The sequence below is a fragment of the Diceros bicornis genome, chromosome 9 (genome assembly GCF_020826845.1).
Source record: "Diceros bicornis minor isolate mBicDic1 chromosome 9, mDicBic1.mat.cur, whole genome shotgun sequence".
NCBI classification, from domain to species: domain Eukaryota; kingdom Metazoa; phylum Chordata; class Mammalia; order Perissodactyla; family Rhinocerotidae; genus Diceros; species Diceros bicornis.
In genome coordinates this window covers 57,096,277-57,119,566 of record NC_080748.1, presented here as the reverse complement: position 1 = coordinate 57,119,566, position 23,290 = coordinate 57,096,277, and the positions used below count along the sequence as shown (strand labels likewise).

At 39.4% G+C, this 23,290-nt stretch overlaps 1 protein-coding gene across 3 annotated transcripts in view; it reads right to left on the bottom strand.

Moving 5' to 3' along the window:
* Positions 1 to 22,226, bottom strand: part of SLAIN1 (SLAIN motif family member 1) — a 58,190-nt gene extending 35,964 nt beyond the window's left edge. The window contains exons 1-2 of one of the 3 annotated variants that reach the window (XM_058548343.1): positions 21,423 to 22,226; positions 8,312 to 8,451 (exon numbers count right to left, since the gene is read on the bottom strand). In XM_058548343.1, the coding sequence (XP_058404326.1) occupies positions 8,312 to 8,451; positions 21,423 to 22,030 (748 nt within the window). In that variant the 5' untranslated portion in view covers positions 22,031 to 22,226. The remainder of the gene's footprint in view (positions 1 to 8,311; positions 8,452 to 21,422) is intronic. The other 2 variants (XM_058548344.1, XM_058548345.1) reach the window with 2 other exon arrangements.
* Positions 22,227 to 23,290: the final 1,064 nt, after the last annotated feature.

Sequence of the window (23,290 nt, the reverse complement as noted above, 5' to 3'; positions counted from 1 at the left end):
TAAGAGCAATTGCAAGGATGTGATGCAAGCCCACAGCCATGACAATGTATCTTTAATTTCCAGCACACAGGAATAATTGCAAATGTCAAGAGACCCTGTGTCTGCACAAAACTTTCAGTATGATTCCAGATTATTTTTCCAGTGAGAAAGGGAATCCTTTACAAAGCTTACCTAAAATGAACCGCACAGACTAAGTTTTAATTTCGTGTTCCCAATTTGACAGAGCACCTCAAGAGTGGAAACATGAGCTGATGGAGACAGCATCTTGGGCCACGCAAAGAGAGACTGGACAGGTTCCAGGAGACAGACACTCGATAAGCTTCTTAATGTCTCCGTTCAATCTGTGTGGCTTTTACAAATTAAAAGGCCACCTTCAGAACACTGAATTAGTCGACTCCTTGCTTCTTCATTGGCTAAATTTAGAGAGAAACTCTCCATCATAACAACCTAGACAAGAATGGGAACTGTTATCATATGAAGATAAAAGAAAAACCCAATAAAGAGGTAATATCTACTCACATTTGCTTAGCAAATAATCCCAGAGGAAATGAGAGATGGTCATAGGGAAACATGACCCGAGATAGTAATTGTGCAGGGCTACACTATTTGTGAAAACTATACCTACGCTCCTCAAATGTGACCTGTCCTGATTCAATAGTTATGGACATTCAAGTATCTTAAGGCAAGATAAGCTTTTATTAAAGGGCCCCAAATTAACCGAGCCACATATCAGGTGTTTCAAATTACTTAGATAAGCTTTGTGATCATTATTCGGTTATTTAACATCCCAGCCTCAGGACATGGACTTACCGAAGACTCTAGAGTAGCCTTATTCTCATTCAGGACATCATGTGAGTTAATGCTACCCATGAAAGTTCTATGAGTGTTTGTTATTTATATTCTAAAGTGGAGAAGAATAAAGAAAAGCATGTCAGAAATGGAATACATACAGATCTAAGAAGAAACAGAAGAAAAGGAATAGACTAAGGTTGTCTTGAATTTTCTACTATTCTTGAATAAACCACACTCATAAAACTTTTCAATTTGAGATCCCTAGCTCTAACGAGTATCTCTATTTGTAGGTAACAAAAACAGACTCCCCACCAAAGAAAAAATGCTATTAGTTTTCTATGAAGTATAAATAGCCAAACTAAGAGGATTCTCTATATTTTTTGGTTGTTTCTGAATAAAGAACCGCATATTAGGAATGTGTCTGAATATTCATAGAGCACTTCACATTTTTCAAAGTAATTTCATGTTCAACATTTCCTGAAATCTTTCTTACAGCCCTGTGAAATCTGTTAAATGTCCCCACTTACTAGGCAATTCACTGGAATCAAGGGACATGCTCTTAATCACAAAGTAGGACAGAGGCACTAAGGGGAACTAAGTCTAACTACTAGATCACAAGTCATTCCACCACATTCATTCAACAACTAGCATTCAACACCTACAATGTGATAGGAACTATTCCAGGCTCAGGGAGGGCTACAGCAGTGAACAAAACAGACTCAAATCTCCACCCTCAGAACTAACGTTTTAACAAGCACCACCACGTGCTGCTTTTTTGGTGTTTTTGGCTTGCCTAGTCAGATGCCATTTACAACACCAAATGTTCAATGAGTTTCTTTGCTCATCTAAGGAATATAAATGTATTCAAATTAATAAATCACAAAAGCCAAACATTCAGAACCTAGAACATGTTTGAAAATGTATTAAATTTTCAAATTTATATTGAATTATATTCAATATATAATTATATGTAAATATAATTACATTTACATATATAAATAAATATATAATTATATATATAAAATATAAATAAATCAAATTTATATTCTATGAGAATTTAAGGGTATTGGACACATATTAGTCATCTCTAAGACTATATATATACCTTACACCAAAAATAATTATCCTACTGTACCTTAATTACCCACACACATTTAACCAATTTGCAAAACTGTAGCTGTGAAGACAAAGCATTTCTTTTAGAAATATCTTAAAAGGGTCATAATGCGGGTGGCTATCTCCCTATAAATTAAATGTTATAAAACATCCCTTTCCTTCCCTCATTTTCTTCAGAAAAACTTTCTTCAGAAGGGCAGAATTTTAATAAGGCTGTTCTCCCAACCGCAAGACAAAACTTGAACATTTCCCATATATTCTCCCATAATTTATCAAGTTTCATTATCTAGATCCAGGGTCACAAAATCATCAGACATAGAGTGAAAACTATTTGAGGATCCTCCCAAATCGAGAAGGTAGGCAGTAAGAAGAAAGATAGAGGCCCTTCAAGAAGTTACAATCCAAATGAGTTCATTAGCAACTATGCATTAGAGACAATCTTGGGAGAAACGCTACCTGATGTACCTACAGAAATGGAGCTTGACAATCCCTTACTCAGCTGTGTTCCTGGGGATGGTCACTCCTTAAGCAGGGAAAGACAGCTAATTTGCAACCCAGAAAACAGCACAAGCTAAGCTCCTAGGGCACAAGAGGGAATAAGAAGGGGATGTAAGACCAAGGGACTAGAGGGGATATAAGGTCTGGCCACGAGATACCCCTTGGTTCCTCATAACTATCACCCCCTTCCACATGTTCTACAGGGAGTTAATCTTTACTTTTTGAGTAATTTTCTTCACAAAAACATCAGAGTCAAGAAATAGAAACCAAATATCTAAAGTACTTGCTCTCTAAGAAGCAGCATCTTTTCTGAAGCCCCAGGCTAACATTAAAGAACATTTACCTATTCCTCAGTAAAAGAGTGTGTGTGAGAGAGACAGAGGGGATAACTTTACCCTTTCTTCAGATCTCATCTCTAATTGCTTCTTGTCAAGGCAGTAGATGGTCTTAAATTCGGGGGGGAGCGTGTACAACTACTAATCATTTTGCAACAAAATGTGAAAAGATAAGTAAAAACTGATTATTTTAAAGTAAACATGCCTGTGAATGGAAAAACAATGCTGCAAGCTGATACCTTCAAGTGACCCCAATCTTTGTTCTGAAAAAAGAGATGGCATGCAAGGAAAGTGGTGCCAAGATTCCCAAAACTCCACCCCATCTTAAAATATTCAAAAGCAAAACTGAAATTATAACCGTAGTAACTGTGACATTGAGTTCAAAAAGAATTAAACAAAAATTCATTATTTTAGCAACAGCATCTATTATATGCCGGGTTTCCTTGCAGCAGGTGTGATCAACAGAACAAAGTCCCCATCCTTGGGCAATTTATACTCAGATGAAGGGAAACAATCCTGGTCTCAAAGAAAATGCTCAATAATATTTGTTACTTGAAAACACTGACTGTTCAAGAGAGAAATGAAGTCTAAACAAAAATAAAATGCTTTATTAGAGAGTTACTTGAAACTTATAAAATAAGGAATACTCACATTATTCCAATTAAATATTTATGCTATATTATGAATAAAGCTAAAGTTAAAACCGAAATTTCTGATCTCTGTTAAGTAGCCATCATTGACAGGACTCCCTTAATTGGAAGTAAGAATTCCTCCATATGGAGGACTAAATATGAATTCCTCTCTATTATCTTACAAAACCACACTAGAATGACAGCTAAACTCAAAGTCTTATAAACCCACAAGGAAGACTGAACGGGAAAGGAGATAATATGAGTCTAAGGAAGTCATTTCATTTAGAAATGAAGAACAGATAAACATTACATAATGGACTTCAGTTTCAGCATGCTCTGCTCTATGGGCCCACAGTGGGGGATAGGTTCTAGGTTCCAAACCTGGAAAGGTTCTGGAATTGAAGGTGCAAGGTACCACAGAGGGTAGAGAGTTCTATGGTGAAGCAGAAAACAGGATGACTGTTTGGAAGTCTATAGGAAAGAACTGGAACCCTTGGGCTCCCTTCCCCTGACCAAGCAGCTGCTGTTCTCCTGCTTTTATCAAAAGGTCAGGTTCAAAAGGTTTTATCAAAAGGACAGGTTCTATTACTTAAATAAACTGAAACAGAAAGCTGCTAGATTTAAGATACCTTACACAAATAAGGGAACCTTGCAAAACACAGGACTAAGTGAAAGTCTGCATACTAGAAGGTAAACTCGGTGAGGGCAAGGACTTCACGTCTGTTTCAGTCACTGCTGTATCCCTGTTATCTACAATAGTGCCTGGCACATGGAAGGTACTTAATAAATATGCAGCAAAGGAGTTTAGAAGAGGAGTTTTCAAAATTTCCAAGAAAGTAGAACATCACTAATACCAAGGATAGAACACAGGAGAGAAAAATATAAAATTTGAACAACAATCCAGGAGATTCAACATCTGACTAAAAGGAGTATCTAGAAAGAAAGAACAGAGAAACTGGAGGGGAGGGGGGATTACAAGGAAATAACGCAAGAAATTTTACAGAGCTCAAGTCTCCTGGTTGAAAGTGCCCACTAACTGTCTAGCACAAAAAATGAAATTTCAAAATACCAGGAAGAAAAGATTCTAAAATACAAGGGGAATTTTAGATAGAAATGTTGCAAGAATCAGAAATTAGAATGATACAGGAATTTGACAGCAATCCTGAAGCTAAAATATAATGGAATAATGCCTTCTAGACTGTTGGAAATGGTTTCTGACCTAGAATTCTACACCCAGCCCAAAGAACAATCAAGTGTCAGAGTGAAGATTAATAAAGACCTTTTCAGACATAGCTGTTTTCAAAGTTTACCTCCCACATATCCTCTTTCCTCTCCTACTCCCCCCAAAAAGCAACAGGAGAATGTATTCTACCCAAAGAGGGAATATAAGGAAAAGGAAGTCTTCGCATCCAGGAAACAAGCAATACACTGAAGAAAGGACAGAGAATTCCCAGGATGAAAGCAAAGGAGGCCCCACCATGACAGCTGTGCGCCAGCATGCCGAGAACCTGTGCAGACCGGAGCAACAGAACAGAGGGCACTACTAAGAGGAATAGTAAAAAAACAAAACAAAATAGAAACCCTCAATGCATTTATATGTCTAACCGTACTAAGGATGGTTCATTTGAAGAGTCTGGGGATAAATTAATGACAGAGAACAAAAAAAGCAAATAAATGTCTTTTTACAATTAATTCCAGGAAAAACAAAAAGTTGGATGAAAAAAGAAACATAATGCTAAAATATTGCATGGCTTAGATATGACTATTTTTATCATAATTGATACTGATGTATCCTAAAATTGGTTAAAAGCTACATGGGAAGATATACAAAGAAAAAGTACAAGAGGGAGGGGGTGATAAAGAATTAAACCTTCACCATCCAAAGTAGAAACTAACTACACAAGCTATAGCCATACAGGCATGGAATTTAAAGAGAGGTAAACAGCAAAACCAAAATAGCTTTTGTTAAGTAATAGCATCTGGGTAATAACATAGACATGGGATGATGGGGTAGGAATCTGCTATTTTCCTTATATCATAAGATTAATACTTTCTAAACTGTAGACATTTTGCTTTATAAAATATAATTTCAAAAAAAAGAATTTTCATCTAATGAACAACCAATCATAATCAGTGACTTCTTGTCTCATAAGGGGCTCATGGATTATGGATCTTTGGAACAAAAGCATCTAGTCTCACAGCAAAAGAGGATTTAGATTTATATACAAATTTAGCAAAAGACTAACTTTGGTTTTGAAAAGCTAGTTCCCTGCTTAAACTCTCTTACATGAAATTTAAATAAATTACATTATGAATAAAACTGCAGCACGTCAAGTCACGTCCTCATGACCTCACAATTCTGCTCTAGCCCCTTGTCAATGAAAATAAAATTAGATAATCAGGCACTTAGTCTAAAATCCCAAAAGCAATCACCAATTAAGATTATTTACATTAAATTTAACAAAGCCTCTCCTCTATCTTTTTACATCAACCCTGTATGTAAATCTGCCTTGTGTGCAAATGAACTAAAGCAGGGGTTGGCAAACTATAGCCCTGGGTGGCCCAAATTCACCCTGCCTCTGTTTTTTTAATACCCACCAGCTATGAATGGTTTTTACCTTTTTTGTAACAGTTACAAAAAAAAATCTAAAGGGGGCTGGCCCGGTGGCGTAGTGGTTAAGTTTGAGCACTCTGCTTCAGCGGTCCAGGGTTCACAGGTTCAGATCCTGGGCACGGACCAACGCATCACTTGTCAAGCTATGCTGTGGCGGCGTCCCATATAAAGTAGAGGAAGATGGGCATGGATGTTAGCCCAGGGCCAATCTTCCTTGGCAAAAAGAGGAGGATTGGCATTGGATGTTAGCTCAGCACTAATCTTCCTCACACACAAAAAAAAAACCTAAAGAAGAATATATTTTGTGCTGTGAAAAAAAATCACATGAAATTCAAATCTCAGTATTTGCAGATAAAGACTGAATAGGACACAGCCTTGTTCATTAATGTTTGCATCCGTGGCTGCCTTTCTAGCTAGACTGTGTGGCCTGCAAAGTTTAAAATATTTACCATCTGGTCCCTTTCAGAAAGTTTGTTGATCCCTGAGCTAAAGGACTCTAGTTCTGAATTTCATTTGAATTTTATTTCAAATGAAACTGAGCCAAATTCATATATAAAAATGTACATATAAAAAGTCATTGAATCAAGGGATGTTTAAATAAAGAACCTAGAGATGGTCTACAGGTATTACATAGATGTACAGAGATTACCTCTCTTCTAGAGAAAGAGAAAAGTCCAGAGGGGTTTCATGGTTTGCGTAGGGTCACTGGGGTAAATGGAAACAGAATCAAGTCTAGAGTCTCCTGACTCAGAGATGGTTGCTCTCTTACGTAAGCATCTGTCGCCAAAGTGTTAACCCTAATACTCCTTTGTTCCTGCTCCACTCTTCGAGTTTCTATTACTAAATCACTTATTTTTAGTTAAAATGTTAATAAAGTATGCTTTTTAATTTGACCTTCCCCAAATATTTAAAACAGATTTCTGTTGATATTTACTTATGACTGTGTCAAAAAAGCAGTAATGAACACTGCATTAAGGACAGTCTCTGGTGCCAGGGGGACCCAGGCTCTAGCCTCATAATCCTCTGAACTTCTCTAAACTGCACTTTTCTCATGGCTAAAAGTGAGTGGAATACCTACCTTAGATGAATGCAGTTAGACGGAAGAAAATGGAGGATGTCAAAACTTAACGTGCTGACTGCCACAGAATTAAGAGCTCAAGTATTATACTTTGTCTTATCATATCCAGATATTTTACAACCATTCCTTATCCCTGAAGAGTTTTATGAGCAGTGTTCTCAAACTTCAACGTGCTTAAGAATCACACTTGTGGGGGGCCGGCCCCGTGGCGTAGCAGTTAAGTGCGCCTGCTCCGCTGCAGTGGCCCGGGGTTCAGATCCCGGGCGCAGACGGATGGACGCACCGCTTGTTGGGCCATGCTGTGGCGGCGTCCCATATAAAGTGGAGGAAGATGGGCACAGATGTTAGCTCAGGGCCAGTCTTCCTCAGCAAAAAGAGGAGGATTGGCATGGATGTAAGCTCAGGGCTGATCTTCCTCACCAAAAAAAAAAAAAAAAAAAAAAAATCACATTGTGAACTTGTCCATGCAGATTCCCCTGGTGATACTCCCAGCTACTCTGATTATTTAATCTGGAAGGAGCAGGAATCTGCATTTTCAAGCTCAAGCGTGATTTGGATACAGGCATGGAACAGAAACAGTGTTCAGAGATAATGAAACAGATACTGAGAGGTTAAGAGACCAGCAAAAGCCTAAATAGTCACAACCTTAATTAAGTAGTTTACTGTATTAAAATAGCAAAGAGCTGAGTACTACTAATTCCTTTTCCTGTTTTTCCTTCTAAAACAGTCCTAATTTTTTTTTAATTTAAACTTACGTTGGGCTCCATAAGTTAACTACTGTTACATACAATGCAAAGATTATTTCCCAGTTTATAAAGGTTAGGACTTTCAGTTATACATCCAACTAAACATTTAAGGAACTCAGTACTCAGGTCCTAAGGGAACCTCAGTTTTCTATCATGGAATTCAGCCACACAACCTTGTTACCATTCTCAGAGAATTTAAGACTGACGAATTTTACTTATTGGTATATTTGCAAACAGCAAGGAAAAAAACAGAGAAAATATGTATTTCTACTTTACAATATGAACTGAAACAAGCTAAAAATCTGGCTAAAAACAAGCACAAAAGTAAATATATTCTATACTGAGAAACCCTGATGTGTAACACACGTGAAATAAATTGCACACAACAGCCACACCTCAGGATAAGGTTCTTCCATTTAAGTGTCTATTCCAAAACCAGCAGCAAAAAGAGTCGACAGTGGCAAGCGTCTGAGAATGTAAATGTACAGGGTCACAGTTACCTTGCTCCAGTCTAAAGCATAGGGAACGCCTTGCTGCTTCCATCTCCGCAGTCGGATTATCTAGGACGTGTCTACACCACTGCAAGGGGCTCAGGGACTTCTCTGATGACGGGAACATCTTTGAAGAGCCAATGTATAACCTTAAAAAAAGAAATCTACATTATAGGTATTATATAGGAATACAGAGATTACCTCTCTTCTAGAGAAAACAACATGTATTTAAGAGTTTCTATCAAAAACAGACCTCACATTTGAACAGCAAAATTATTTTTTAACAGGCAAATATCCCCAAATAGAATATGACATTTTCTGTAGCTTGGTGGGAAGGAAGACTGCAAAAAACTATGAAACTACGTCTCAGAGAGTCAGAGATGGGGCCTTGTGTTACTGAACTAACCCCGAACAGGCACCATGATGACCTCACTACCTCACATTTCTAGAAATGAACATTTTCATCTCTTTCTTTGGCAACAGAATCTTATGTGAACTTGGGCTAACGTATGTAAACATGTAAACGTGGCAAACAAGGCAAATCTTACGTAGTTTTTCAGAAAATAAGTCTAAAAATAAGTGAAAGCCAGTTGCTTGTTGATTCTCTCAACCTTTAAATAATCAGATATCTCCCCTGTCTCAATTCCATAATAAACTCGGTATGTGCTTCTTTCTCATTAAAGCCAAACAGCTTTCAAAGATATGCCTTAGGAAGAGTTCACTTTCAGCATCTATACTATTACACAGTAACGGTTAGGATTCAAAATAACCACCGTGAGGCACTGTAAGTTAAAATAAAGATCTTCTCTCACTGCTACACTGTGCAAGGTAAATTTTAGAATTTTCAGCAACAGGATTATACAAAAAGGCTTATGCTGATTGAGGATTAACCAACAGTTGACTAAAAAAAGGAAGAAAGAAAACTATAATCACTGGCTGCAATAATTGACCATGCTTTATAAAGCTGTGTTCTAATTACAAATCTCATTAAAGTGATACTCCTTCAAAGTCACCCTAACTCTAATGAGCACATATCCTTGAAATAACATACTTCACTATTCACTCTTTTACAATTACAGTCAGGACTTCTACCTACTAGAGTAATTTATCAGTTATCCAAGATGGTCGGGGAATATAATATTCTTTGGTAAATTATTCTTATAGATCAAAGGTTGGCAAACTTTTTCTGTAAAGGGCCAGCTAGTAAATATTTAGGCTTTGTGGGCCACATAGTCTCTGTCACAACTACTCAACTCCACTACTGCAGCCCAAAAGCATCACAGATGATATGTAAATGAATACGTATGGCTGTGTTCCTATAAACTTTATTTATAGACATTGAAAGATGAATTTCCCACAATTTTCACATATCAAGAAATAGTATTCGATTTTTTTTTTTCAATTATTTAAAAAATGTGAAAATCTAGCGGACCAGCCATACAAACCAGGCAGTGGAGCCAATCTGCCCACAGGACATAGTTTGCTAACTCTTGTTACAGATAACATTTTAAAATATCTCTTTTAATCAATTTAACAGTAATCCTAACATACCATTCATCCCCTGGTGGACCACAGTCCTACCTTCACCAAGAGTAGATTGATTAGTTAAAAATTCATATTCCTGGGCCCCACCTCAGTCTACTACGACAAGATTATTACCTACCTATTGTAAATCCATCCCTTTCACCTTCCCTTGCTAACAGAGCCCTGAACTGTCCAGTACTGGATAGCTCTCCTTAGACCCCCAAGTAAAGGTTATTCTAGGCCGGCTGTTCTCAAACTTTGGTGCATCAAAATCTCTCAGAGGGCTTGTTAAAACAAACCTGCTAACAGCTGATTGCAGGCAGGTCTAACCTGGTTTAGGGCAGAGTCAAAGACTCTGAATATCTAACCAGTTCTCAGGTGATGTTGATATTGCTGTCTAGAATCACACCTGGAGATGGATGCACTGGACTAAGCCAATCATAGTAATTCCATTATTCCCATTTGCCCAAAGACTGGTTTAGGCATAAGCCCAGGATACAATCCTAGCCAATCAAAACTAAGGGGAAATATTCTAAACACAAAGGTTAAAAGCAAAAGGATGAAAGTTACCAACAACAACAAAAGACTACCCACAAAGAAAAGCCAAGGCCCAGAAGGTTTCACCACTGAATTCTACTAAATATTTAAAGAAAAATACCAATTCTTCACAAACTCTTCCAAAAACAGAAGAGGAGGGAATACATCCTAACACATTCTATGACACCAATGTTACTCTGATACCAAAACCAAACAGATATTACAAGGAAAGAAATTAAAGACCAATATCCCTCATGAATACAGAAGCAAAAAGTCTAAATATTTTAGCAAATTGAGTCCAACCATATATAAAAGGGATACTTCATCCTTACCAAGTGAGGTATATCCCCAGTATGAAATGTCAGCTTAACATTCAAATATCACTGTAACTTACCACATACACTAAAATAGAAAAATCATATGATAATCTCAACAGACAAAGAGAAAAACATATGACATCCAATCCTGATAAAAAAAACTCTCAGCAAACTAGGAATAAAAGGAAACATCCTCAACCTGATTAAAGGCATCTACAAAAATAGCATCCTTAACTGTGCACAACTGAACACTTTTCCCCTAATATCAGAAACAAGACAGCAACAGGAGGCTCTAGCCAGTGCAATCAGGCAATAAATAACAACATGTAGATTGGAAAGAAAGAAGTAAATCTGTCTTTATTTGTAGATGACATGATCATCAATGTCAAAAACCTGAGTAATCTACAAAAAAGATACTAGACTACTAAGTGAGTTTAGTAGCAAGACTGTAGGATATCAATCAATGTACAAAAGTTCATCGTATTTCTACATTAGCAACAATCAGTATTTTTGAAATTTCACTTTCCATTTACAATAGCATTAAAAACAACCCGACAAGATGCCTAAGGATAAATCTGACAAAAGATGTCAAGACCTGTACACTGCGAACTATAAAACACTCTGAGAGAAATTAAAGATTTAATAAATGGATAGACCATGTTCATGGGTCAGAAGACTAAATATTTGTTAAGATGTCAATTATCCCTAAATCAATCTATTTAACAAAATCACAATCAAAATCTCTGCAGGCTTTTGTGGAAATGTAGAGTTGATTCTAAAATTCGTATGGAAATGCAAAGATCCTACAATAGCCAAAACAGCCTTTAAAAAACAACAATGCAGGAGAGCTAGCACTAACTGATTGAGACTTATTACAAAGCTACAGTAATGAAGACAGTTTAGCACGGCATAAAGATGAATAGATCAACGGAAAAAAACAGATGGTCTAGAAAAAGAGTTACACATATATGGAATACTGATTTTTGACAAAGTACAAAGATCATTCAATGAAGAAAAGATAGTCTCTTGAACAAACGGTGCTGGAACAAATGGCTATCCATATGCAAAAAGCAAACTGTGATCCACACTTCACATAATATCCAACGCTAACTCAAAACAGATCTCAAAAATGTGAAACCTGAAACTATAAAACCCTTAGAAGAAACCATAGGCAAAGTCTTTGTGTCCTTAAGTCGGCAAATATTTCTTAGATACAATTTATTAGACTGAAAGCAGGAGCCATAAAAGAAAAAAAATTTATCAATTGGACTTCATCAAAACTAAAAACTTTGCTCTTTGAAAGACACTATTAAGAGAATAAATGACAAACTGGGAATTAAGAGAATATATTTGCAAATTATATATCTGATAAAAGAACTTGTAAGAAGAATATATGTAAGAAATTCTGCACACTCAATAATAAGCAACCCAATTTAAAAAGAAAATGGGCAAAAGATTTGACTGAACATTTCACCAAAGATGATCTATGGATGGCAAACAGGTATATGAAAAGATGCTTGTCATTACGGAAATGCAAACCAGAACCACAATGCGATACTACTACACATCTATCAGAATGGCTAAAATTAAAAAGACTGGCCATGGCAAGTATTGGTGACGATATGGTGCAACTGAAACTCTCATACACTGCTGGTGGAAATGTAAAATGCCATGCCCACTTTGGAAAAGATTTTGGCAGCTTCTTAGAAAGTTAACATACACCTACTCTCTGTTTCAGTCGCTCAAAACTCATTAAGTATTTACCTGAAAGACACGAATGCCATTTGTCCACACAGACTTATTTGCAATAGCCAAAAAATTGAAAACAACCCAAATGTTCATTAAAAGATGAATGGATAAACAAACCATTGTTATGTGCATACAATCTAATAGCTCTCACAATAAAAAGAAATGAACTATTGATTCATGTAACAACACAGGTGAATTTCAAAATAATTATCTTGACTGAAAGAAGCCAGACCAACCCAAACAAATGAAAAAGAGTACATACTAAATGATTTCACTGATATAAAAGTATAGAAAATGCAAACCAATCTAGACTGAGAGAAAACAAGATCAGTGGTGCCTGGGCTGGAGGTAGGCAGAATCAGGAGAGAGGGAACACAAATGGCCCCAAGGAAAGTTGGAGGTTGGGGTGTCTTGACTGAGGAGATGGTTTTATGGGCATTTACATATGTCACAACCTACCAAACAGGACATTTTAAATACATGCGGTTTATATTTCACATATACCTTAACAAAGCTTTAAAAAAAGTCACAAGACAGTAACTTACAGCTTCCTGTCCTTCACTGTTCTTAAAACTTGAGACTGGAGCTGTCATCGACCATGTAGGTAAATCAAAGAAGCAGATGCCACAGCCGTGAAATAAATGCACCACTAAATAAGTTCAATGTAGAACTTCCTTATCTCTAGACTTTTTTAAATTAATAATTTTCCTCACTGTTTAATACACACAGAAATTCATGTCACTGTCTGAGCCTTTGCTTGTTCTCAAATCCCTTTCAGCTACTATCTGAAGCATTGTTCTGCCCTACAGGACAATTGCTCACATTCTTTGCTGCTGGAACTTCTACCAACCAGCTTGTCTCAGGATTCCAGATACTCCCACCAGTTTTGTTTTGGTCAAGTTTTTTGCTTGTAGGGGAACTCCATAGGAAGATTTCCTTAATCTCTTAGGGCCTATGTAATATAGTTCTTTCATTTGACCACACAGCCTCACAGCATATTCAAAAGAAGTGCTCACTTCCCACAGGCACATTTGATTGCTAAGTGACCCACTCCACCATATTCTTTTATGAGGATTCCTCACTTTCATACTCTATTGTCCACCCATGCTACCTGATATTTACATTTCACCCCCACGCTGTAGTTCATAGACTATGTGACTTGCACTCACATGAAGAGCATGTGACTGAAAGCAGGGAATTCAAATGCAAGTCTCTGGAAGGAAAAACTGGAACCCCAGATCTCCTCCTCTACCCCACAGAGACAGTTCCACCACCCCTTCTCCATCACAACCTAAGACCAGAGGTTACTATATAGATAGGCTGACCCAGAGGAGCTCTGACTTCAGGCACACCCAACTTAGCTGAAGGAGGGATGCAGTAGCTTACTGAACCAGAGACACTAAATGAAAGTCTACACACCAACTAGTTAGAACCCTAGCCCCATTTTTCCCTTTACATTCCTAGAATTGACTGCCTTACTTATATCTCTCGGGAGAAATAGATGAACCCAAGAGAAGACCTAGAGATACTGAAATGTAAACTGACTACCCACCCAATCACTAGTAAAGTGCACCAGTCAAAGAGCTCCACCCATGCAGAGCTTTATATCAACTTCAATACCTCCTTTGGGTATGAACAGACAACCAATGACACCAGATATTTGGAATATTCCTTTTAAATAAAACCCTGAGACTGCAAGTAGAGGGAAAAAAAGAACAGGAGAAAAACAATGCAGGGAACAGATGAAAAATCCAAGACAACTATAATTGATATATCTGAGAGAAAATGCTACATTCACAAAACAAAATTAGGATATTAAAAAAGAAACGGTTTCTTTATTCTTGGCAAATGAAACTATTAAACTATTATAGCAGAAACAAAAGTTTCACTAAGTGAGTTTGGAAGGTCAAGTTGAAGGTCTCCCAGAAGCAAAACAAAGATAAAGATTAACAATGGGAGAAGAAGGATAAGAAAATTAAATGATTGCAGCAGGTAGGCCTACATCTGAATATTACAAGTTCTAAAACATACACACAAAAATGGAGAGAAAATTATTAAAAAAAAAAAAAAAAGGTAGAAAATTCCCAGAGTTGAAGGCAGGTCATCAAGTTCTAGAGTGAAAGCACCCACAAATGTCCAGTATGACAAATGAATAGAAAGCCCTATATCGAGATACAACGTGACATTTTAGAAGACTAGGGATAAAGAAATAAAGCTAAAGTCACGAAAGATTAGATATCCAAATCACAGTACACTTCAATAGCTATAAGATAATAGAAACTAGAACAAAATGCAACAATGCCTTCAAACTTGAGGGAAAATAACTGACAGACTTTTATACCCAGCCCAACTATGAATCTTGTATGAAGATACAATAAAGAGGTTTTCAAATATGCAAGATTTCAAAGTGTACTTCTCATGCATGTCCCATTTCTCAGAAAGCCGTTGGAGGCTGTGCCCCACCTATGAGAATAAACGAAATATGAAGACAAAGGATTTGAGAAAGAGGAGATCCAACATTGGCAAGAAACTGAAGAAATTCCCATGACAATAGCACTGTGCATTCAGCAAACGTAGCGATTGGAAGTTCCAGAAGGGATGGCACTACAAAATAAATTTTTTAAAACAGATTTAAGAGATTATCAAATGTGTTTGACCAATTGAGAAATTTCATGGCTCCATTAGAGTTTTTGGAGAAATAATTAGTAAAAAGGGATTAAAGTGAAAGGGAAAAAGAGAGGCCATTATTAACTCTTGGAGGAACAAAAGAATTAGAGAAAATAAATGTAACATACAATTAACAGGGCTCAGCTAATAACAGTTATAATCATAATACAACAGGCATTACATATGATTTAATAGACAAATTATGAAAAGAGAAAGGAGATATGGTGGTTGGAGGGTAAGGAAAAGAGAGTTTAGTCTTCATCTTCCAAAACAAGTCTATAGATGTCTAAGATCATATGGCTTAAAGACTGTTTAGAAACAAACAAAAGAAAACTAGAGGAGTATAAAGTGATGCCAACGTGGAGGACTCGGAGGTAGGCAAGAGGACTGCTGCCTTCTGTAATAAGCCCTGCTGTGGATGAGTTTTTGAACTACTTACATCCTATTTATTGTATTACTTGGATAAAACTTTAGAAGCACTATGCAGATATATGGCGTTAAGGCAGAAGTGATCATTTTCAGAGTCAGTCTCTAAACAATGTACCCAGAATAGCTTTGAGCCTACTATATTTCTGCTACTAGGCCTAGAGGTGGATTTAAATAAAGAAAAAAGGCAGTTAGTTATGGAGATCATGTAGCTACAAACTCCTTGAGTACAAGATATGTGCAAAATTAGATGAGCAAAGTAAAACCTGTATTTCTCCTAAATGGTTTTAATCTTCTAAAAAGTCATAAATATCACCTTATTCATTGTCATTACAATGCCAGCAACATTTACAATATTCTATTCTGCCATTATTAATACAACATACCTCCTAGTGACTTACAACCTACTCTTTCAACTTCTCTAGTTTCATTGACGGTGAATTGGAATCCGGCAAGAATATCTGAAAAGCCTTAGTATGAAACTTGAGATTTCTTCAAATATTAGAAAAGCTATCATTTGAAATGTCACACTCTAATTTTAAAATTTCTTCAATAACTTCCAAAAACATATGACTAGAAACTATTATCCTCCTCACAGAATCTCTTCTTTTCCATACATTTCACACTCTGGACCCCCTGACTGAATATATGTGCTAACCCAGAAATAATCCAAAGCTCACCATAACAACCCTGAATGCTTCAAATTAAGTAATAACAACTGTCTAGAAATATAGTCTCAGTTATCCTCAAGTAAATGTTTGGTTCTAAAGTCATCCTTTTGCAGTTAACACAAAAACAAGGGGCACAGTAATATATGTTATAGGCCTGTCATTGAAAAGCAATATGTGGCAATTTGCAGAGAAGTAATTTTAAGAGCCTTCAATCACCCCAAGTTTTATTTTAAAGAAAGCTAAAACAGCATGATAAACACAATCAATCAACCTTTAGTCAGCTTAAACAGTGTTCTATTCCCCAGCACCTGCCCGGGTCAAACTGGGCAGCCACTACAGAAGACACTTACCACTTACTTACCAGGCTATTAAAAAGATACATGAAGTCCAAATTTTAGTTACTGAACTGTCCTACTGCAGACTCTCCCCTCTCCCTCCACTGTTAGAACTAAACTTCTGTTTCAGTGTCTCAAGGCAGTGTTTCAAAGTTACACATTCAAAAGACACATCAGTATATACTTCAGTCAACTGCATTTGCTCCTAGAAAACCAACACCTGCATTTTCAATTAAGCACTGTCAGAAAGTGAAGCATCCTCTGCTCTTTTCACTGAAAATCAATTATGCAAAAAAACAGTTTAGGTGGTCTAATTTCGCTGTGCCATATGTACAGTACAAGGTGTTCCACAGCTTTGATGAAGAACTGGCAATGATTTTCGCCAGCTGTCAGGGGTCTTGGTGTTACACACGGAAGACAAACATCTCATTCATTAAATTTTCCTTAATTTGTCCGTATCACCCTTTTCCCCTCAAATAATTGAGAACTTTTCTCCCATCCTTTCCAGTTGGGCAAGTTTAAAATCCCTGCCACATCCCTTTTCCATAGTCTCAATATTCTGCTAATTGCCATTCCACTAACACAAACGCCTCCTTATATGGCAGTATTTTATATCAGTCGGCATATTTTAATCCTGGCATTTTCTGAATGTAGACTTGTTTTCCTGGTTGAGGAGTGCACGACCTGACTTGAGTTTCCCCAGTGCTACACTATCATCAGAGAACTGTACTCCACCTGTTTTCTCCAAGTCCATTTTGCTATCCAACAGTATAAACTGGGGTTTTTCTAACTTTGACCATAATGCACAAACACATTTACTATTTCAACCTAGGACACAGACACGTAAAACTGAAACAAGTTTAATCAAGACAAGTTTGTATTGTAAGATATGATGCACTCTGATCCTGATTTTATATTCTACTGCATTTCATTTAAAAAAATGCTCAATCCACTAAATTGACTTTATAACCCACTAATGGGTCACAATTACGCTCGGGGGAAAAAAGATCAATGGTGTAAACACTTCCAAATCTGTGTAAATAATCTGAATTTTAGTCTTAATGCTCTCAGTAAATAACTGGAGAAGTTTGCATAAGTCCTCTCACCTCAGAGCTCCAGTCCCTCAACACTGAAATAAGGAAGCTGAAATAGGTCAAGAGAAGGTCTAGTATGCAGTTAATGACACACTGTTCCCATTGCCACTTATACCAATCTGATTTCCTCTGCTTGTACCCTGGTGCCTCTCAGCCTGTGACACTGGGACAGAGATCTTTAAAATATCCTTTCGCAGAGACTGGCAAATCATCTAGCCACACCATGCCCCGTGTACACACCAAGACTTGAGTTCTTTTGAGCTTTTTATTTGCTCCTAATACTCAGAGTTTCTTCCTTTTACTTTCTAGCCTGTGGTCTTCTGGAGAGCTAAGGCTGTCAAATTAGTAGTAAGATAGCTGAAGAATCAGCACAGCAGCATGTGAAGTTGACTACAGCATTGTAATAACTGGACTTAAGAATTAAGGTTATGGAACTACAATCAACTTCAATCTTCTGAGACATTTAATTCTAGCAGCACTGTGCTAAGATAACCAGGTTGCAGTAAGACAAAATTAAATACTTTAAACTCAACTGCAATAAATATTGGAAGAAATAAGACAAAGCTTTTCATCAAAATGAGAAGCAGAACACGTCCTTCTTTTTACAAAGTTGGTTTTTGTTTTTTTTTTTTAATAAATAGACTATACTTATAGGTTAAACAATTGTTTGGAAAAAAGATCTAAGAGACCTGACTGATCATTCATTAGCTAATGAACTATCATCAAGCAAATGCTTCTACTATTCACTGTTTTCCTTCTACATATAATTCTTGAGCCAAGTGTTGTCCAGGTTAATAAAAGGTGACTAGTCACAGTCTATGGTTTTACTAGAAAAAAATCAACTTACATAAAAGAACTTCTAAAATGTTCAATGATTAATCTACATTTGTGAACGTTCTTTCCTGAAGATATGACATTTTAGCAGGAGGTACTATTCTAAACAAGTTATCAAATATCAATTTTGTTTAACCCATTAGGATGGAATCACAATAAATATTCACGAAAAACTGCAGGTGATACAACAGTAATCGGGTCCTTAATACTTTACAATGATGCAATTGTTACAAGGAGACAAAGATGTCCAAGATGTGTTCAATGAAAGGTAAGTGTTTCATAAAAAAACTTACCTTTCACACTTACATAAAAAACCTAATGTGTATATCTTTGCATACTGATTCGTATAATTATATCTTTATCTTGAAGGATCAACAGAATGTTAACCAGGTTAACTCTGAATCATGATAATGAACTGGACAAGAGGGAAGATTTTTATGTGTGACTTTAAAAAAAAAACACACAGAAGTGAGTATAAACAATAAAAATATAAAACTTCTAAAATATTTTTTAAGTAATCAGGTATGTATTATTCACTACAGTTGTTTATTAATAAACACAAGAAATAAAAATAAGTTGCCTTCCTGCAAACATATCAGAGAATCCAAAGGAAAAGCAACCTGAGACCACAGGATAGGGACATGTACACCCTGCAGTGATGAAGGGACTTCGGAGGGCTTTGCAAGCATTAACAAGTGGGTTAAACTTTGACAATTAAACTCTCTTGATTATTTGTTCATCAATAGGCCAAAATACTGCAATGCAAAAATATCTTAATGTATAAAATGTGATGACTAAATGTTTTCTGTAAATCAGGTGACCTTAAAAGAAATGTTAAATCCATCTCGCTAAGATGAATGATCCCTCCCTGTTTTTCCACCTGGGATTCTAATCCTAGGTTTGTTTTGAGGAAGACACTCTATAAATAGTGTGCCATTTGTCTACAGAAACATTTGTAAAGCATCAAGGCACTGATTTCTTTATTCACCTATACTTGATGAGTAAAATTAGTAGAACCTGCTACAATTTAGATTCATCTCAAACCATCTGAAGTGCTAATAAGCTAATCCCACTAAGTAGGTGATTTTTTTTTAAGTTAGCTATTTCAATGCTATTTTGATAAAAAACTGTAGAAGGAAAGCCTAGATATCAAAATGTTAGCAATAGCTGGATGATAACTAAATATGATAGAAGTCCCTTCAAAAGAAAACAATATCACAAGTATGCTAGCTACGTATGCACTATCACCATCTAATACACTTATAGAGTATCATAATAAATTTAAAAATGCTAATATTTTTAAAACATAGGATTGATGCCCACCAAAAATACAAACAAGTTGCCTTCTCCTATTTAAGTACATATCTTCAGAAAAGGCCAAGTGTGGACTAAATCAATCTAAAATAATTTGACAGTGGCATAAGGACTTAGAGTTATTCATGATAACTTAATCATCATGAGAGCACGTTCCAGTCCCATATTCAGGCTGAATCTGAGATTACAATACAGCCTGGTCTACATAAAAATAAAGGTGTAGGTTCTAAAGAATGGCTTAAAGTTCCAGAAAGTGGTGAGTTGTTTTGGTTTTCACAACTTAAGCTACCTGCACAGCTGCCAAAACGTAAAGTACTAAGAAGGAGGATGAATATGCCTTATTGTAGCTCCATACATTTTGATTCTCAGAATCAAACCAACGAGTTAGTGTACTCTACACTTCGAGTTTTCACATAAGAGTGTAAGGGAAAAGGAACGCCTGAGTCCCAAAAGGAAACCAGTAAGGTCTCCATCTCCCACTCTCTCCTGTGCAATCATGCAAGAGGAACACAAAGAAAGTGAGGAAAATCCAGCTTGGAAAAACAGGAAGGGTCCTAAATAAAAGGACCTAAGACAAAAAGATAAAAGGAAGACTATTCTTCCTGGCACTGCTATGTAGAGATGAATGCTGTTCATTTTCCCGGCATGAACCTAAATTCCACCTTATCTGAAGCTTCTACTCACCTGACCACATCACACTACCTCTAGTGCCTGAGGAAAACACATGAACCAACCAAAAGCAGTCACGAAATGACTGTTACTCCATGAGCAAGTAGCATGAAAAATAAAGGAATCAGAACACCCTAAAGTTACTCATTGAGGGAAAGCAGACAGAGCTAGCCAGATTTCAGCTAAATAAATGCTGCCAGCCTCAAGTTTTCTGAAAACCAACTTAAAGTTTCTAAAAAACAAAAAGTTTCTCTGATCTCACTCTTCTTCAATCACCAGTGTAATTTTAAAAATTAAAGAAAGTTCCTTGGTTCCTACATAATAGAGTGCCTTCAAGCTGCCCACTCCATGCCCTGAAAAGCCCTCATTTTGTACCCATCACTGACGGGAAAGCGAGTGAGGTCAGCACATTTTAAAAAGCCAGTCAGTCTCTGAAAGGAGAAGCTATCAAAGAAAATGCAGCGAATGAGGCCATACAACTGCACAACTCGAACCACAAGAACGCATCTCTAAGGGGAGATCCATCACTGGGCGGCTCGGGATGCCACAGGAAGAGGGACAAGACGCGAATCCTGTCCAGAGTTCGTTTGGGAGGAAAGCGCAGTCACAGTCGCAGACTGAGGCCAACCTCTACCCATCCCCCGTCACTCCCAAAAAAACATTGGGAAAAAGCGCAGGACTGAGGGACAAAAAGATAGCACGGTTTTGCAGTTACTGCTAAGGGGGAGCTTGGGCCCCAATAATGAGCAAAGAGAGGAACACAAGGAGACGGAGCAGACCCGTTCATCCCCAGCTGGGTCGGCCTGAGTTATTAGAAAACAGGTTTCCGCCCTCGTGAAAAGCCTGCGCTCTCGTCCGCCTCGCCACCGGCCAGGCCACCACGTCCGGGGGCAAAGGCGATGTCCCCGTCTCCCTTCCTGCCCACGCCCTCCCCGGGGCCTCCGGGGCGAGGGTCCTGGGGAGGGGGCGGCGCGCGGCAGTACCAGGTGCAGTCGTCCTCGTCCCGCCAGGCGGCCAGGCTCTCCAGGTCCAGCGGCTCCACCTCGTCCAGCAGCGTGGGGGGCGGCGAGGGCGGCGCGGCGGCTGCCCCCGGCGGGGTCCCCGCGCCCCCCGGCTCCGGCCCGCCGCCGCCCGCGCCGAAGAAGCCCGCCGCCGGCTTGAAGTAGACGAAGGGCGCCTCGGGGGGCTGCGCCAGGCTGCAGAGCAGGGAGGGCGCCGGGCTGGGCAGGCAGTAGGTCCCCGAGAACGCGGGGCTGGAGCCGCCGCTGCCGCCGCCCCCGGCGCCCAACGCCAGCCCGAGCCCCAGCGGGCTGCCCGAGGCGGCGGCGGCTGGGGGGCTCCGCGGAGCCAACGGGCTGCAGGCCCCGGCGGGGGGCGGTGCGGCGGGCGGCGGCGGCGGCGGCGGCAGCAGCAGCAGGTGCGGGGCGGCGGCCGCGCTGGCCGCCCGGCTCCGCAGCTGCTCGTTCTGCTTCTCCAGCTTGCGCACCAGCTCCTGCAGCTTCTTCACCTCCAGCTCCGCGTTCACCACCGGCCCGGAGCCCGCTCCGGAGCCGCCCCCCGCCGAGGCGCATTTCACCTGCTCCGCCATCATCGTGGCTCCCCAGGGCTCCGCGGCCGCCGGGGGGTGCGCGCCGCCACGCCGGCTCCTCGGGCCGCGGGAAGGCTACAGCGTCTTTCCCGCCGCCCCGGCCCGGGCGCCGACTACGCCGGGGCTGAGAGCGAGCCCGCTGTGCGCATCAGCACTGGGCCCTAGCCTCGGGCCGAGACGGTCGCCGCCGAGCTGCTCTGCACATGCTCAGAGCGTCCCTTCAGTCCCCTGGGCGCCGCGGCGGCTCCGGGTTTTAGCGCGGCCCCAGGGCGGGGAGGGGCGCGGGCGCCGGGTGGGCGGGGCCGGGGATGGAGGACCAGCCTGGGGCTGGGGCGATGCCGAGGGGCGGGGCCGGCTGCGCGGGCTGGGGTCCACTGGCCCCCCGCCCCCGCCCACGGTACCTAATCCCAGGTGCCTGATTGGACCTGGCCTGAACTTTCCCGCCAGAGGCACTTCCTCCCGCCGCCGCGGAGCGAGCGAACTGGGCAGATCTCAGCTAGGGGCGGGGTTCCAAAGCAGCCGCAGCAGGTGCCTGCCCTGGGGGCGTGCACCTCGGGCCCGCTGGTTTGCCACCTTCCAAGAGCAATGTTATGCTAACGACATTATCCACTGGCAACTAGCTAATGAAATCTACAGAAAACCAAAAGGCTGGGGAACGTTGTCCTAAGAACCGAAGAGTAAATATGTGGAAGAGAAAGGTTTTGAGACGGTGCTATTAACTCACTAATTGGTAATACAGAAACAAGATGGTGGGAGTCTTCTCGGGTGGCCGAGGAGAAAGAAGAAATCCGTCTCACTAAGAGAGGGAGAATGGCTGGCTGCCAAAGAGCCAAGTGTTCACTTTAGTTTATTGTAAAATAGTCAAATTTGAACTATTCTCTTACCGCCAATGTTTGCTCCAATAAAACGAGCATTTTTAATACTATATATATTCATACATTCATTAAACAAAAGATCTTTGAGCACCGAACTCTGTGCCAGACACCATTCTAAGACTTGGCCATGCAAGCAGTGAACAAAACAGGCAAAAATCGTTATGGGAGAAACATGAGTAAAATTGTATAGTGCTCCATCTGTTAAATAATTTACAAGCTATTAAGGTCAGACTTGCTGGGGGAGAGGGGCCAGAAAAACCTCAGAACTCTACCCCTAATCTCTTCGCCAAACCTGCTATTCCTTACATCTTTTGGAAACCTTTGGCAAATATGCTTTAAAAAGGGCAGGGAGGAGGGTGCTTTTAAGCAGAAGAATTAAATCAAGTTT